At 45.2% G+C, this 17,122-nt stretch overlaps 1 protein-coding gene across 1 annotated transcript in view; it reads left to right on the top strand.

The window, feature by feature from the left end:
* Positions 1–12,494, top strand: part of POLD3 (DNA polymerase delta 3, accessory subunit) — a 42,362-nt gene extending 29,868 nt beyond the window's left edge. Inside the window, exons 10-14 of the mRNA XM_065408541.1 lie at positions 629–650; positions 1,945–1,946; positions 2,564–2,658; positions 2,892–2,970; positions 12,289–12,494. Of these exons, the coding sequence (XP_065264613.1) occupies positions 629–650; positions 1,945–1,946; positions 2,564–2,658; positions 2,892–2,970; positions 12,289–12,494 (404 nt within the window). The remainder of the gene's footprint in view (positions 1–628; positions 651–1,944; positions 1,947–2,563; positions 2,659–2,891; positions 2,971–12,288) is intronic.
* Positions 12,495–17,122: the final 4,628 nt, after the last annotated feature.

Here is a 17,122-nt window from a genome sequence, read left to right as displayed (position 1 = left end):
GTGGTGTCCCTAGCCTATGTTTGCCAGAAGCTGGGAATGGGTGACGGGGGGGTGGATCACTTGATGATTACCTGTTCTGTTCATTCCCTCTGGGGCACCTGACATTGGGCACTGTGGGAAGACAGGATACTGGGCTAGATGGACCTTTGGTCTGGCCCAGTATGGTGGTTCTTATGCTAGTAGGTTTAGTCCTCTGGCTAGCCTTCGGTGAATGTTTCAAGCCTTGCAAAGGAGTTTTCCAGACTGTAGTTACTTTCAGAATAATTGCAAATGAGGAGAATTTGAAACTGCTGCAGCTTCTCACCTGGGAAAGGCCAGTAGCGAGCTTTGTCTATCTCAGCAGGTAGCACCTGCAGAAAAGATCAGTGATTAGGTGTCACGGGTGAAGAGGCTTGGTGTCTGGAACCGCTGTGAATGAAGCTCAGACAGGACCCTCCTGTAGGGTGGCACCCCGCAGGGTGCACTCACTAGGGCGAGCCTCCTTGGCTTCATTGCCTCCTGGGTCTGATCTCAGAGTGTTCAGCATGCGTTTTACACCATGAGTTCCCTGCAGCGAGTCCACCTGAATAGGACACCTGGGGAAGCCTTACATGCCCCCTTAAGGGGCCATGCACCCCCAGCTCCCCAGTCAGCAGTGACTCTCCGCCAGCGTTGTAAAACAGACGGGTTTATTAGTCATCTGGAATACAGCATATAACAGTTCTTGTTACCAGAGAAAGTAGAAAGGTTCAGCAAAGTCCATCTTGGGGGAGGGGGTGGAGGGCAGGGCTCTGGATCTCCCTGAGTCCCAAACCAGGTGACTGCCCAGCTTCCAGGAGCCCTCCCTCAGTCACGCCCAGTTGCCCATCCTCCATCCTTTTTCTCTTTACCGGGCATCTCTCTTTGGTCTCCAACTCCTTCGGCCAGCTCCTTCGAGCTATACAGCAGTCAGACCTGCCCTCGAGGGGTCTCTGCCATGATCTCACACCCTTGTCTCACTACCTAGATACTTGTACAACACATAGGGGGAAGCTGGGGCACGCACAGTATTCATGCAAAACATTAAGAAAGTTCCCACTTTGTCACATTAGGTTCTGGTGTTTGCACGACACCTGCCACGTATCGATTGTTTGCAGCAAGCTGAAATACCAAGTCATGTGATCCTGCTCGCTGTTTGTGTTTCTGTGTCTCAGTCACTGGAGAAGTTATGAGATCGAGTCCTGGTTTGAAGAATGTAATTTATTATTTAGCATTGGCAGCCAACTGTTTTCACTTGAGCCCTGCTTAACCTATGAAGGTCAGTTGGCCACACGCCTGGCACAGTCAGAACTCTTAACACTGACCTAATCAGCTGGGATAGTTACAGATCCAGAATTCATGTTACAACTACAGTATGCATGCTGCTCTACGGCCAGCAGAGGAGGTGAAGCCCAGAAGGAACTGTGCCCCCCCCCAGCCAACACTTCCATTGTTCTTATTAAGCAATAGGTTGGAGGAGGAGGTTTCCCCCCACTACTACTTCTCCCCAGGTTTGAAGCCTCACATAGCAGCAACTTTCACTTGGGCTGAAGAGGACTCTTCTTACAGCCATATAAGCTAGTCAGAACGGTGCTTCTTGAGTGATACAAGGCGCTTCTCCCCATTGCCCTGCGCTGAACACACGACCCGCTCACACCTCTCTTCCTCTGCCAAACCCAAAGGGGATTGAACCCAGATCTCTTACACGACTACAAACCTTGTTGGCTTCTGTCTGGCAAAGTTATGGGAAGCGCCAATGCTGCTGCTGCTCTCCACAGACTCCGGAAGGTAGCACAGCATCAGGTTTTGTTCCATTTGCAATTTGAAGCTTGCGCCACTGCTAGGTCCTTCCCGCCCATCTACTGCATAATATAAACGCTGAAAAGATTGTACCAACAGATGAAATAATTCTTACCTAGCCATTATAATGGGAGGGTGGGGAGAGAGATGTCCTTTGGTGAGCTCTTTAGATCAAATAATCGTAACTTGCCCTTAATAGTTCCTTTAATCAAAGAATTTTAGCGTCTATAAGCATTAGTTGTTTGAGATTCATAGTACCCTTGTGAGGTAAGTGTCACATCCATTTTACCCATGGGTAGAGACAGAGAAATTGAGTGACTTAGTGAAGGTTGCTCACTGAATTGGGAATTTAGAGTCTCCTAAGTGTCTCTAGCAGAAAATTGCTTTGCCTCCCATTGTGAGGGTCTGTCAGTGATTGAAATATATAGCTATTAACTGATGCTAAAATATTCCAGTGGGGGGGCCTGAAGTGAGTGCCTGATTTTTTCAAAGGTGCTGAGCACACACCTCCCCCATTCCGGCCATTGAGAACTGGGGGTCTGCAGCACCTTTGACAATTTAGCCAGTCACTTGGGGCCTAAACATGGATTCAGATACCTGACTTTAGGCATGCAACTTGGAACATCTTTCCCTGACTTTAATAAGACAGCAACTTTACAGGCAAGGGCTAAATGTATTCAACAAATGCCATGGGAAATGCTGCAAGCCAATACGGGGGCACTGTCCCAAATGCCATCACTATGTCCAGCTCTTTTTCTTTTGGCAGATGTCTCCGTATCTCCCACACCTCAAGAAGCTAACCCCCCCTTGCCTTCTCCAGAGCCTGCACTGAAGATAGAACTAGAACCAGCAACCATTGAGGTAAAGGCACATTATGGTGATCACTTGCATTTATATATGTTTTTGTCTTGATAAAGTGGGGAAATCCAGGGTGTTTGCAGAAGCAGGACTGGAGGGTGTTCTGGGGGAGGGAGGATGGTTTGTCAGACCTGACTTTGATAATGAGACGGACATTTGGCTCTTGGTGATCATGCCCATAGAAGCTCTCTACACACACCCTGCCTTAACTCTTGGTCCCTTGTGATACCCTGCAGGCTTCGACAGGAGGGAAGAAGCGAAAACGGAAGCGCGTGCTGAAATCCAAAACGTTTGTGGATGATGAAGGCTGCATGGGTAAGAATAGCTAACTCTCTCCCGCACCCACAAGTAGGGCTCACTTTATTGAAGAGTCACTAGTTTTTTTTTGCAAGTTTTACAGACCAAACCTATCCAGGGAAGGGGCCCACAGTGTCACTTTATTCTTCTTTTCTTGAGCTCTGAGGCTTCCAACTCCACTTTCCTGCACTGTAACTGTCCCTCTGTCAGAGGAGGGTGAAGAGAAGTTGTCATTGAATGTCCCCTTCTCAATCGAAAACTTTTTGAATATTTTCTTTTGTTCCCTCTTTCCTACCATTATAACCAGCACTAGCACTTTCCCTCCTTTTCAAAAATGTATACCTTTAAAAAAAAAAAAAAAAAGCCTCAGATTATGGATCAGATTAATTGGTGACACAAAGCAGATAGAATGCTCCAGAGCAGCTGGATTGTACCAATGAATCTGGCCCTCAATATAATGCGGAATACCCCAAATAAACTGGGTAAGAGCAACAAGCAGCATGTTTGGGATTTGGGATTTAAAACTCTAAAAAGCAAATCCTTTGTTCCTAGCAGTCCTGTGTTCTCTAGCCCTTGGGAGGAGGCAGGTCTGGAATGTTTAAATTCTAACCCAGCTCTGATACTGATTCATTCGGTGATTTTGAGCAAGGCACCTATTTCCCTACCTTGCAAGAGTGTTGTAAGATTTAGGTAACGTTTATAAAGTTCTTCAAATTTGAAGAACTGGCGGAAGCATTATTTATACTAAGCACAACATGTGCCTGATTCTACAAGATACTGAGTGTCCTCAACCCCTGTTGATTTGAATGGAATCCAGGGAACTCGGCTTATTCCAGGAGAGGGATCAGGTCCTGTGTTTTATATATCTCCTTTAAAGAAAGCTAAAGCTAGCAGGAAAGTAACTGGCTTCAATAGGAGCTAAAGGCTCTAGTACTAGGTTTTTGTCAGAGGGAAACGGATTTGTTGAGAATTGCTCGTCGAGTTTGCATGATGGGGTGTTTTGCACTCCTGACTCCAGATAGGACCATTAAGACTTTTGGAAGGAAAATGAAAACCTTGCTCCACAGCTAGTGTTTTAATAAGGCCTGCATCCAGAGTTCGCCATAATGAACATTAAAGCTTTTATTTCCAGCAAAGAATTCTGCATTCCTTTTTCTATTCAGCCTTTTCCAAATGTGCCAGTACTGGGAAGCTTGCCTTTTTCCCCCACTGGCCCATGGGTTTAAATGGTCTCTTGTGAAATAGGCAGACCTTTGGTTTACAAATTAATATCCACTACAATTTTATGGAGGGGAAAATAAGGCCCTTGTGGTGCACTTGGAAAAGGCTCAGAGTAGCAAGGAGAGAGTCAGATGGGGCTATGATGCTGAAGAATTGGGTAAGAAGGAAATACTACTTTATGTACCAAAAATTTGCACTGGTCTGTGGTCCAGAACTTGCTGTGTCCCCATTTCATCCCGTCTCTCCCCCTGCCCCGTGTAGGCCTGATAATCCTAAAGTCTCACAGACCTCCTAGGCTGATATAAAATATTTGTATCATTTGAATTATGGGATTTTCACCTTTTTAAAATGGGTTAAAGCTGCCTAGATCAGAGCCAAGATATTGGAGCTTCCGATCTCCCTGTTCTGAATATCACCCTGCTATATACCCTCCCTTGAGTGTCTCCATGATTTTAGTGCCACTTTCCCAAGAACTACTACAGCTAGAAACTGCTGATGGTAAAGCAAATCAAATACTCTAGGGCCTAGCCCTGAGAGGTGCTAAGCACCTGCAGCACCTAATTGAAGTCAGTGGGAATTGTGGGTGCTCACCATCTCTTAGGATCAGGTCCTTAATCTAAAGGCTTGTCTAATCACAAATGTTGAGCAGTTTTTTAACCATGCTGACATAGCTGAAGTTCTACAACCCCCTCCCACCACCATGACCACCCCAGTGTGGATGCAGTTACACTGGTATAAAGGTACTTCTGCTCATGTAGTTTAGGGCTTGACTGCATGAGGAATGTTTTAACAGGTGTACAGCTGTAGTTATACAGTTCTAATCCCCCATGGGGACACTCTTACTCCAGTCTGAGAGTGGCTTTATTTTAGGTTTAGCTTAAACGCCTTTCCAAGTGACACAAGCTAAACTGAAAAAAGGCACTTTTATGCTGGAATAAGAATGTCTACATGGCGGTCTAATTTGGTATAACTATACTGGTTTAAATTCACACCTTAAGTTATACAAAAAAATAACTTTTTCCTGTGTATATGAGACCTGCATCCCTGAAAGGAAGGAGAGTCACTCATACTGGTATAAGATACCTGGACGCCATTATAACTGTGTCCACACCAAGGGTTATTAGTACTATAACTTTCCATTGTTAATAATCATGCCCCTAACCAAGAGAGTGTTACTGGTTCAAAAATGTGTGTGGATCAAGTGTTACTTAACTCTGCTTCTTATGAGATTGGTTGCTAACGTCACAGTGGGACGCTTTCAGATTTAGTAAACTCCTGCAGGTATTGGGCTGGTCCAAGCCTGAGAGAGTGTTTGAATCCCTGTTTATCATGGAAAAGCAGCATTTGAAATGTGCACTGGCTACTACAAAAACGCAAGACAACCTAGCAAAGAAAAACATTCAGCTAAATGCTAGATTCTCTATCCTACAGACCGTCTCTTACAGCTTGGGCCTAATGGAAACCCTCAATAAACGATTGCACACAGATAGGATAGTTTAACCTCCGAGGATAATTCATGCTAAGAGCAAAGGTAGGGAGTGTGTCAGCCAGGAGTAACGGCCTCTTAAGGCTGCTTGTTGAAAAGCTAATTGATTGTAAAGAGAAACTGGCTTGTGTTTAGAGTCCCTATTTGACTGACTAATCACACAGAGGAGCAGGGTTTAGTACCACAGGGACTGGTGCTAAATGGTTTCTCCGTACAGCTGCGGATTGTGTAGAAGACCTCATTTGATTTAGTTGGTACAACTAAAAGCCAGTTTTCCAGAAGTGAAGTTCAGACACCTGCAAAAAAAAAAGAGTAGAGTTGCTAAAGAAAAAAATGGTTTACTAGAAATATACCAGAATGCTGCATTGGAAGCTGGTGGATCAGTGTTTACTTGTGGTTGTTGATGGTTGCCATCAATGGAGTTGACTCCAGATCCATTTTAGTAAGCATTGTTTTATAGAGCTAAACCCTCCAGGAGAGCTGGCTGTATTTTAAAGAATCCTTATTGAGGTTGCTGGAACAAACAATCTCTCTGCTGAGAGACCGTGGACAAGTCATTCCACCTCTGGCCTCCGTGTCCCCATCTGTAAAATGGGGACAATGATACTTGCTGCCTCTAAGTGCTTTGAGATCAGTGGGTGAAGAGTGCTGCATAAGAGCTAGGTATTGTTACTGTGTCAATGGGAGCTATCCCAGCTAGTTCTTTTGTTTTTGCCCTCTGCCTTGCTGGCGTTGTCGTAACTTGATGTCACGAATCTGATTCAGCGCCCTCTACTGGACACTCACCAAACTGCTGTGAGGGGATCCAAATGCTGAATCCCACGTACCTTTAATTTGCTGGGGCTGGGTAGAGTGTAGCTTGGCTTTGGGTCTCTAAGCACGCGCTCCAGGGGCAGATCTTGTGCCTGACTCCCTTTTTGGCAGAGTAGAGTTGCTAAAGAAAAAAATGGTTTACTAGAAATATACCAGAATGCTGCATTGGAAGCTGGTGGATCAGTGTTTACTTGTGGTTGTTGATGGTTGCCATCAATGGAGTTGACTCCAGATCCATTTTAGTAAGCATTGTTTTATAGAGCTAAACCCTCCAGGAGAGCTGGCTGTATTTTAAAGAATCCTTATTGAGGTTGCTGGAACAAACCATCCCAATGTGTAGAAAGAATAGTAAATATGTCAGGCGACCACCTTGGCTTAACAGTAAAATCCTTGCTGATCTTGAACACAAAAAAGAAGCTTACAAGAAGTGGAAGATTGGACAAATGACCAGGGAGGAGTATAAAAATATTGCTCAGGCATGCAGGAGTGAAATCAGGAAGGCCAAATCACACTTGGAGTTGCAGCTAGCAAGAGATGTTAAGAGTAACAAGAAGGGTTTCTTCAGGTATGTTAGCAACAAGAAGAAAGTCAAGGAAAGTGTGGGCCCCTTACTGAATGAGGGAGGCAACCTAGTGACAGAGGATATGGAAAAAACTAATGTACTCAATGCTTTTTTTGCCTCTGTCTTCACGAACAAGGTCAGCTCCCAGACTGCTGCACTGGGCAGCACAGCATGGGGAGGAGGCGACCAGCCTCTGTGGAGAAAGAAGTGGTTCAGGACTATTTAGAAAAGCTGGATGAGCACAAGTCCATGGGGCCGGATGCGCTGCATCCGAGGGTGCTAAAGGAGTTGGCGGATGTGATTGCAGAGCCATTGGCCATTATCTTTGAAAACTCCTGGCAATCGGGGGAGGTCCCGGATGACTGGAAAAAGGCTAATGTAGTGCCCAGCTTTAAAAAAGGGAAGGAGGAGGATCTGGGGAACCACAGGCCAGTCAGCCTCACCTCAGTCCTGGAAAAATCATGGAGCAGGTCCTCAAGGAATCAATTCTGAAGCACTTAGAGGAGAGGAAAGTGATCAGGAACAGTCAGCATGGATTCACCAAAGACAAGTCATGCCTGACTAACCTGATTGCCTTCTATGATGAGATAGCTGGCTCTGTGGATGAGGGGAAAGCAGTGGATGTGTTATTCCTTGACTTTAGCAAAGCTTTTGATATGGTCTCCCACAGTATTCTTGCTGGCAAGTTAAAGAAGTATGGGCTGGATGAATGGACTATAAGGTGGATAGAAAGCTGGCTAGATCGTCGGGCTCAACGGGTAGTGATCAATGGCTCCATGTCTAGTTGGCAGCTGGTATCAAGCGGAGTGCCCCAAGGGTCGGTCCTGGGGCCAGTTTTGTTCAATATCTTCATTAATGATCTGGAGGATGGCGTGGACTGCACTCTCAGCAAGTTTGCCGATGACACTAAACTGGGAGGAGTGGTAGATACGCTGGAGGGTAGGGATAGGATACAGAGGGACCTAGGCAAATTGGAGGATTGGGCCAAAAGAAACCTGATGAGGTTCAACAAGGACAAGTGCAGAGTCCTGCACCTAGGACTGAAGAATCCCATGCACTGCTACAGACTAGGGACCGAATGGCTAGGCAGCAGTTCTGCAGAAAAGGACCTAGGGGTTACAGTGAACGAGAAGCTGGATATGAGTCGACAGTGTGCCTTGTTGCCAAGAAGGCTAACGGCATTTTGGGCTGTAGAAGTAGGGGCATTGCCAGCAGATCGAGGGATGTGATCATTCCCCTCTATTCGACATTGGTGAGGCCTGGTCTGGAGTACTGTGTCCAGTTTTGGGCCCCACACTACAAGAAGGATGTAGAAAAATTGGAAAGAGTCCAGCGGAGGGCAACAAAAATTATTAGGGGGCTGGAGCACATGACTTATGAGGAGAGGCTGAGGGAACTGGGATTGTTTAGTCTGCAGAAGTGAAGAATGAGGGGGGATTTGATGGCTGCTTTCAACTACCTGAAAGGGGGTTCCAAAGAGGATGGATCTAGACTGTTCTCAGTGGTACCAGATGACAGAACAAGGAGTAATGGTCTCAAGTTGGAGTGGGGGAGGTTTAGGTTGGATATTAGGAAAAACTTTTTCACTAGGAGGGTGGTGAAGCACTGGAATGGGTTACCTAGGGAGGTGGTGGAATCTCCTTCCTTAGAGGTTTTTAACGTCAGGCTCGACAAACCCCTGGCTGGGATGATTCAGTTGGGGATTAGGTCCTGCTTTGAGCAGGGGGTTGGACTAGATGACCTCCTGAGGTCCCTTCCAACCCTGATATTCTATGATCATTAAACACTGTGATGGCAGTGAAAGGGGGGAATCCCAGTAAGTAATACTCATCTGGGTTCAATGATTGGTTGGTTACTAAATGAACCCTTTCCAGTACTGCTTTGAAACATCTGCTATTACTCTCTCTGTAGAAAGAAGCAACCACCTAGGTTTAATTTGTGTCTCTCCCTAGCTTGTAATAACTTTCAGAGAGGTGTTATGTAAAAAGAACGAGCTCTTCATCTGAATTTCAGAAGCACCAAGTTCTCTCGATCTAGGTATACATATAGCCATCATCACAACAGTCAGTGGATCTTCAGGTGCTCAGTATGATGGGCTCCGCCCAGGGTGACACCTGGAACTGGGGTACCACCTAGCCCCCCGACCCACCAGCCTGGGCTCCGTCTTACAATGTACTGCTGTGACAAGCTGCAAAGCCCTCCAGGCTTCAGCCTGCACTTTCACCAGCATACATACAGGTAGGGACACACCCAATTGTAGTTACATGCAGGCACTTTGACCAGGCCCTGCATACGAAGGCGACAGCTAGGGCAACAACCAGCTCCTGAGGCATGCACCCCCTCTGGAGTATAAACCCAAAATTATACCTTCTTGCACTGCACAGGGAACTGTACAGTGTAAGTTCATAAAATTTGCCCCCTCCCTCGGTGTGGAGAGGAATATGCAACAGCCTTCTGCCCCAAGTTATGATTCCCATACACTGATTTAGATAAAGCAAAAATATGTTTATTAACTACAAAAGATAGATTTTAAAGTGATAGCAAACAGCTCAAAGCAGATTACCTAGCAAATAAACAAAAAACGCAAACTAAACTTAATATACTAACTAGATTGGATATGAATAGCAGATTCTCCCCCTAAGAGATGATACAAGCAGGCTGCAGATTCTTAAGGGGCAAGCTGCACTTGCTTTGCAGCTTGGAATCCCCAGGTGTTCCATTCACAGGCTAAAAATCCCTTTAGTTTGGGTCCAGCACTTCCCCCAGTTCAATCTTTGTTCCTCGGTTGTTTCCAGGAGTCATCTTGTGTGGGTAGCAAAGAACACCAGATGATGTCACTCCCCGCCTTATATAGCTGTTGCATATGGCGGGAACCCTTTGTTTCAAAGCTTAGCTCCCAGACCGGTCTGTGGAAAAACACTGACATCCCAAGATGGAGTCCAGAGACATGTGGTTACATCACATGTCTTTGTAAAGTCATAGCAGCCATTACTCACAGGCTGTCTGTAGCATCCTCAGGAAGGCTTCCCAGGTGGGAGATAAGCTTCTTCTAAGGCCTATTGTTTTCCTAAGGTCCATTACCCTGAATAGGCCCTTCCTCACGCACTGTCTAGAATGAAACCATCTTGTCTAGTGGGCGTTACCCAGGTGTAACTACATTGGAAATACAGATACATAGTAAATATTCATAACTTCAGATACAAAAATGATGCATGCATACAAATAGGATAATCATATTCAACAAATCATAACCTTTTCCATGACACCGCACAGGACTTATTTTGCATAAAATACATTATGATGATCATAATCATATCATAATATCACTGTGAAGAATATGGGGTGCAGTGTCACACTCAGGAGCTTGGAAAATCAGACCATCTGTGTATCATGCTTTTTGTAAGCATTGGTGGGAACGGTTGCCCTAGCAATGCTGTTGTGGGAGTGGGTGGGATTCGGATTGGGCTGTTGAACCTTTCCGTACCAGGGTAACGGCTCAGATTCAGTCCTGGTCAGTAGTTACTGAAAGCCGTTACTGTCTGATGGCTGCTGCGTGTTCTGTGTGAAATGAATTGGTGTCTACAATCTAGTTCCTAGCGGACAATTGTCCTTGTTGCAAAAATCTTCAGTGTACTTGGCACCCTCCGTGTTGCAGAGTCTATGCAGTGAGAAGATTTGGCACCTGACCTGCCCTCTCACCCAGGAAGGCAGTCCCACCCAACAGGGCTGAAGCGCTTGGGTGGGGAGCCTGCTCTATGGCTGACTATGCACTCAGATACCAAGGGGATGGACACTGCGTAAGACCCTGGGTAGAAGAGAGGACATAATCCTCCACAGCTATTAATCTGTCATCTTTCACTACGTAGCCTCACTCCGTTCATCTTAAAAGTGAAGGGAGGCAGCCGAGCCCAGTTGATAAGAGCACTGGACTGGGACTCAGGAGACCTGGGTTTTATTCCCAGGTCTGTGATCTGCTGAGAGACCGTGGACAAGTCATTCTACCTCTGGCCTCCGTGTCCCCATCTGTAAAATGGGGACAATGATACTTGCTGCCTCTAAGTGCTTTGAGATCAGTGGGTGAAGAGTGCTGCATAAGAGCTAGGTATTGTTACTGTGTCAATGGGAGCTATCCCAGCTAGTTCTTTTGTTTTTGCCCTCTGCCTTGCTGGCGTTGTCGTAACTTGATGTCACGAATCTGATTCAGCGCCCTCTACTGGACACTCACCAAACTGCTGTGAGGGGATCCAAATGCTGAATCCCACGTACCTTTAATTTGCTGGGGCTGGGTAGAGTGTAGCTTGGCTTTGGGTCTCTAAGCACGCGCTCCAGGGGCAGATCTTGTGCCTGACTCCCTTTTTGGCAGTGTAGACTCCAGGACCTAGGCGACTGCACTTTGAAACCGGAGTCATCTCCCCCAAGCCTCCCCAGCAGCTCTTGCATGTTCCCCAGAATGCTACCAAAGGTGTGAGACTTCTAGTTTATGGTTTACCTCATACACAGGGCCTGTACAAAATAACAAATGCGCCTATATGCGTTTCCCTGCCTCAGGCTCCTCCCCACTCCGGAGAGTTCTTTGGGCTTGGGCAGAATCCTCTGGGGTGTCCAGGATCCTTCCTCTGCATCTTGTGACTTCTGTTCTGAATCTCAGTCTTTCCAGCCCCACTGGCTTTCTCCGACCTTGGCTGGTCCCTGGTTAAAGTTGATGCTTCAAAAACCTACCTGCCTCCTCCCTTCTCCTGCCCAGACTCTCCTGTCCTGTCTCCTCCTGAGTCTGTTTTTGTTTGTTTGTTTGTTTTTAAGCCCTGCTTTGTCACCTGTCTCTTTGCCCTGTCTGGGTATTTCTCTGCGTTAGACAAGTTGGAAGAAGTAGCTTCTCCTACTTTCCATGCCCTACTGTTTGGTCCAGAGCACATGTTAATTTTAACTCCTCTCCATTGTCCCTGGTCTGGTAGGGGGGTACATGTTGCCATCTGTGTCAGCAACTGGTACATTCCACATCCTCATAGAGGCATTCCCTGATGCAACAATTTTATAACCGCTTTGTAGCATCAGCCAGTATTCATACACTGAACCGAGGCAGATTCTCCAAATTGTCCCACTTACGAAAACTGCAGAGCCAGGATGCTATTAATTTTAACTGTCCTTGCGTTGTGTGCCTCTCATACATCCTCATTGATTCCCTGAATATACTGCTTGGTTGGTTGCAGCTGTTATGAGCAAAGGCTTAACCACTCCTGCCACGTTCTCTTTTCAGTAACTGAAAAGGTTTACGAGAGCGCATCCTGTACAGATAGTGAAGAGGAATTCATCAAATCCAAGCTGCCAGCTGCACACAGTCAGTCCACGGCCGCTGTGAAGAAAGAACCCAAGGAGGATCGGAAGAGCCTGAAGAAAGGGGCAGCCACAGCCAGCAAAGCCAACAAACAAGTCTCCATCATGGGCTTCTTCCAGAAGAAATGAACTGAATCTCTCCCCACGATCCCTGGGCAGCTTGGAAATGTCACTCCTTTCAGTAGCTTTCGGCTTTGGAGGAGAACAACAGATGGGCTACCCTGGTGGGAAATATCTCGCTTACTGTGGAAGTAAGCTCTCCGCACCAGGTTTTGCATCAGAAAACTTAACTGTATCCATTATCTTGTAATTCTGTTTCTGTGCTAGGCCATATAGAAAGCCGTAGCTGGGAGCAAGCACTAGAGGAACACTTGGAGATCCGTTAACTTGTTTACATGATGACATTTTAAATTTTTAAGCATGGCCTTTGACCTGTCTGGTACTAAGGCCTGTTCCAGGAGTAGATGGACGAAATAAGAAGCTAATCCTTTTAGTGGAATCATTTGATTATTTTTTTTGTCTTGTTTGTTTAAACGTTCAGGTTGGTTAAAACCTATAATGTAACAGGCACACATACAAATAGTGAACATCTGCTGCAGCTATAACTGGATGAAATGAATTTGATTTCTCCCCCAAGACTGGTAAATAGTTTTCTCTCTGCCTTTATAATCTTTGTTGGACAAAGTACCACATATAAAATTCTCTCAACCATTTCTTCCTTAAGTACGTCCTCTGTAAAGTGCTTGGATACCTAATTATAGACCATGACACTGCTTGTGCTCCGTCACTCTTTGCAAAAACATCATTAAGGCTTCCCACGCAGTTGGATATAGTGAACCAGGGGGAAGGCCCAAGCCCGACCAGCCACTGGGAAAGGAACCGTGTGCTCAGCTGTACAAGTGGGTGGTTATTGACTCGAAGGTGGGCATGTGAGTGGGTTGTCCTGATGAAAGTGGCAGTGTACCTGCCTGCATCGTAGCCAGGGACATAAAGAAGTATGCAGCTCCTCTTTTGTTGGCTTTTATTTATTTAAAGTCTAATGGACATGTGCCATGTACAAATGTTTTTTTAAAAAGTCTAGTGTCTAAGGAAATGTGCCATAGCAAAATACTGGTCCCAAGGAACCAACAGCCTGTGAAGATGATGTGCAAAGTATTGGAGCCCAAATTGTCAAAAGTGACTAGAGATTTTGGTTGTCTGAGCTCTCGTCTACAGCTAAAATTTAGATGGACCTCGCTACGTTGCTCAGGGGTGTGAAAAATTCACACCCCGGGCACTGTGGTTAAGATGACCTAATCCCCAGTGTAAACGCAGCTGTGTTGATGGGAGAATTCTTCAGTCGACCTAACTAGCACTGCTCAGGGTGGTGGATTGTGCACATGGACAGAAAACCCCCTTCTGTTGAGCTAGGGAACATCTACACTATGGTGCTACAGCTGAGTAAGGTTTGGCATGTTTGGGGCATGTTTTAATAGAAGTAGAGGGCCGCCACTGGAAAAGGATGGAAAGCCTTGGTTTAATCTTTACAATGAACTTTTGTATCTTTCCCAGAAAAATACCACTTCAATGTTTCTATTTTTCTTGGCATAGCTGGAAGTATATTCTAAGAGTAATGTTAAATAATAAAACCCTTTAAACACTTACCTTCTTTTGTTTGTGTTACTGATTGTTCTTGGAGAGTTGTGCTACCTTCTCATTTCCCATATAGCTTGTATAAATCTGAATAAAGCAGGTTCATGGTATTCAATTGCATGACAAAGCTTCCAGATATAAAAGCAATCCAAGACTTTACAGAACAAAGGATACATATATTAAAAATACAGCTGGAACTATTAACCAGTCCGGTAACAATTCGGGAGTCCAGAAGGGGTTTTGAGACAATGCTTTAAAATTCCAGTTATATCTATTTAATGTGGTGCTGTGCTAGGAGACAAAGGTGCTGGTTTCTCTTGTCATTTATAAAGTTTAAAAGGTCACATTCTGGCATGACTGTTATCATGATAGGTTCCGGCCCTTTGCGCTAACCATTGTTCTCAGATTCCTTGGTGGGCCAGAGGTTAAGGTGCTAGCCTAGGACATGGGGGAACCAGGGGTCAGTGGGCAGGTTCCCCATCTGTAAAAACTGGAATAGCACTTCTTACCTCCCAGGGGTGTAGAGGATAAATACATGAAAAGATTGCAAGGGGCTCAAATACTAAGATAATGGGAGCCATATAAATACCATAGGTAGTAAGATTTTCTTTGTACTCCCGTGTTCAGATTGTTTGCCCTGGATGTAGCCCGCATTAACATTCTACATCTCTAGGTTTAATAATACACAGCGCTTGCATGATGCCTCTTTTCTGGGGATCTCTGAAAGCACTTTACAGATGTTGGTGTCACTGTCCCCATTTTAGAGATGAGGAAGTTAAGGCTCAGGGAATTTCAGACATTTGGGAATAAAAATCAAGAAGCTCAGTCTGCCAGGCTCCTGTTCTGACCACTGGATCTTGCCGCCTCAGGGCGGAAGGTAGTTTAAAAATAACGCACACATGCTAAGTGATGGCTTGAAAAACTGCAGATTGTTTGAAGGGTGAAAATAAACATCCTTTGCTTTGTAAGAGGTCTGGAAAGCTAACTTGTAAAAATGCCTCTGACAACTTCCCGCATCATTAAGCAGAGCAGATTCTGTTTGGAATGAGTGTCAGCATTTTCACTTCTCCACGCTGCCTTGGACGGATTAAAAAGGTCCTTTGCTGACTATAATAGCCATTCGAAAAAGAAAGCGATTTTGGGAGGAGCTGGGAAGCATTCTTATCAACTTGCACTGCCCTGTTCAAATAAATGTGTGCGGTGAAATCCATCAATGCTTGGCATGGAAATCAGTCATTTCTAAGCCATCCCGGTCCACGTTCAGAGTGGTGTTAGCTCCCCCAAAAGAGCATGTGGAATTGTTTTGTTCTCTCTGTATCTTCGTTCCTGGAATGCGATGCCAGCAGAACATTAGATATTGAACAGGAGAGTGCAGAGAACAGCAGGCCCATATAAGGAAATAAAATCACTCCACAAGGTCATGAGTGGATAACATGCATTGCCAGCAATGTACTGTGCGTCAGTACTCCGTTTTCGTAGACTCCTCTTTTCCTCTACTGTTAGGGGATCCTACAAAGTGTAATAGCAGTTTTAGATGGAGCTCCTCTTAGTGTTTGTGTGCAATAGATTATGGGAGCTATGGCTTGGCCTTCAGGGCATCAACTCACTGGATTCAGTTTTGTCCCATTGTCCAATCTGGGTCTCATAAGAGCTTTAAATTCCACCGCTCTGCAGCTCCACTGTCCCTTCATTTGATAGCCAAGTCTCTTTAGTAGCCCTGTCCATGGGGGAGCAATCAGTATGTGCCACCTTGATTCTGCCAAAACCGGTAACTGTATCCCAAATAGTATAAATCCAGTTGTATCAAAGAAATGAATGTTCCCTCCCCATCCTGAAGTTCACTTGCATATCCAACTTAAGTTCTACGGTCCATTGATTTCCTGGTGACGGCACATCAGGCCCCCCAATGCTTAGCTATTACTGTGATGAACACTATACATAGCAAAGGTACGTTCTCTCAGGGGGATTTTGCTATGTACATCTTGTCCTATTGCTTTTTCCCTCCAGAGTCCTCAGAGTGTTTTACCTAACGCGTCTTCTCACCCTTCAGATAGACCGAACAGAACAGGTGCTTCTCCAAACTCTTAGACTGCTTTGTTCCAGCTACTGGTGAATTTCCTAGACCCACCCTTCCCTCAGTGCTGAAAGCTATCCAGGACCTGCAAAGATTATGACTACTGTGGAATGGATATTTGCTCCTAGCCTTCACATCCTTCTTTACTAGCAAACCAGTGTATGGGCCGGAACTTCAACTGATGTCAATCAGTGTAGCTCCATGGAAGTCAATGGCCCCATAACACTAACTAGCATAGAATTTTCTCTCGACCCCATTCTGACACCTTTCTTGGCTGTTCTCACTTTTATCCTTTTCTTGGAAATTTTTGTAAAGCTCAGACCAAGAAATTTCACTAACCACCGTTTGCCCAGGCATGCTCAACAACACATGCTCTTGAAACTCTCTCTATGTGTTTAGAATGAAGTAGGCTTGCAATGGTTTTTTTTTTTTTTTTTTTTTATGCCATTGACATTTCAAATTGGATCTTTTAGTAAGTATTAATACTTCTAAGGCGGAAAACCTCTGCTGATGTCTATTATTATTATTATGGATATGTAAAGCTGAAGAGAGAACTTTTGACCATATGGAATGAGGGTGGAATTTGGTAGAAAGAATTTAACCTCTACTTACTTTGCTCTGCATGGCATCCAGAGCCGATTCCCAGCTTAGCTTAATTTTTGCTGGCTGCGTGGTTTCAACTTTCCTCCTTACATCTAGCAGAACAATACCTATTGAAATGCGTAACCTCATCCTATAATTGCAGGATCATCATGAAGGAGTCAATAGACGGTCTGGTGCATAAGGACCCACATCCTAAGGAAATGGCTCATGCATTTGCTGCCAGTGGTCCCTTTGAGCATCAAATATCTATGAAAAATGCAGGGAACTCAACTGGAGCATCCAAATTATTTTTGCCTAGAGCGCGATTACATGCGCATGGTGCATTAAAGACCTGACATGCTTCTGTTCTCAGGGGCTGAGAATTGAAGTTCGGCTCACAACTATAACAAGAGGTGAAGACAGACAAAGGGTAGCTGACATAAGACAAGCTCAAGTTACAATTGCTTGT

This window comes from Emys orbicularis, chromosome 1 (genome assembly GCF_028017835.1).
Source record: "Emys orbicularis isolate rEmyOrb1 chromosome 1, rEmyOrb1.hap1, whole genome shotgun sequence".
In the NCBI taxonomy this organism is placed as follows: domain Eukaryota; kingdom Metazoa; phylum Chordata; order Testudines; family Emydidae; genus Emys; species Emys orbicularis.
The sequence above is the reverse complement of the archived record's forward strand: the minus strand, read 5'-3'. Positions and strand labels throughout refer to the sequence as shown.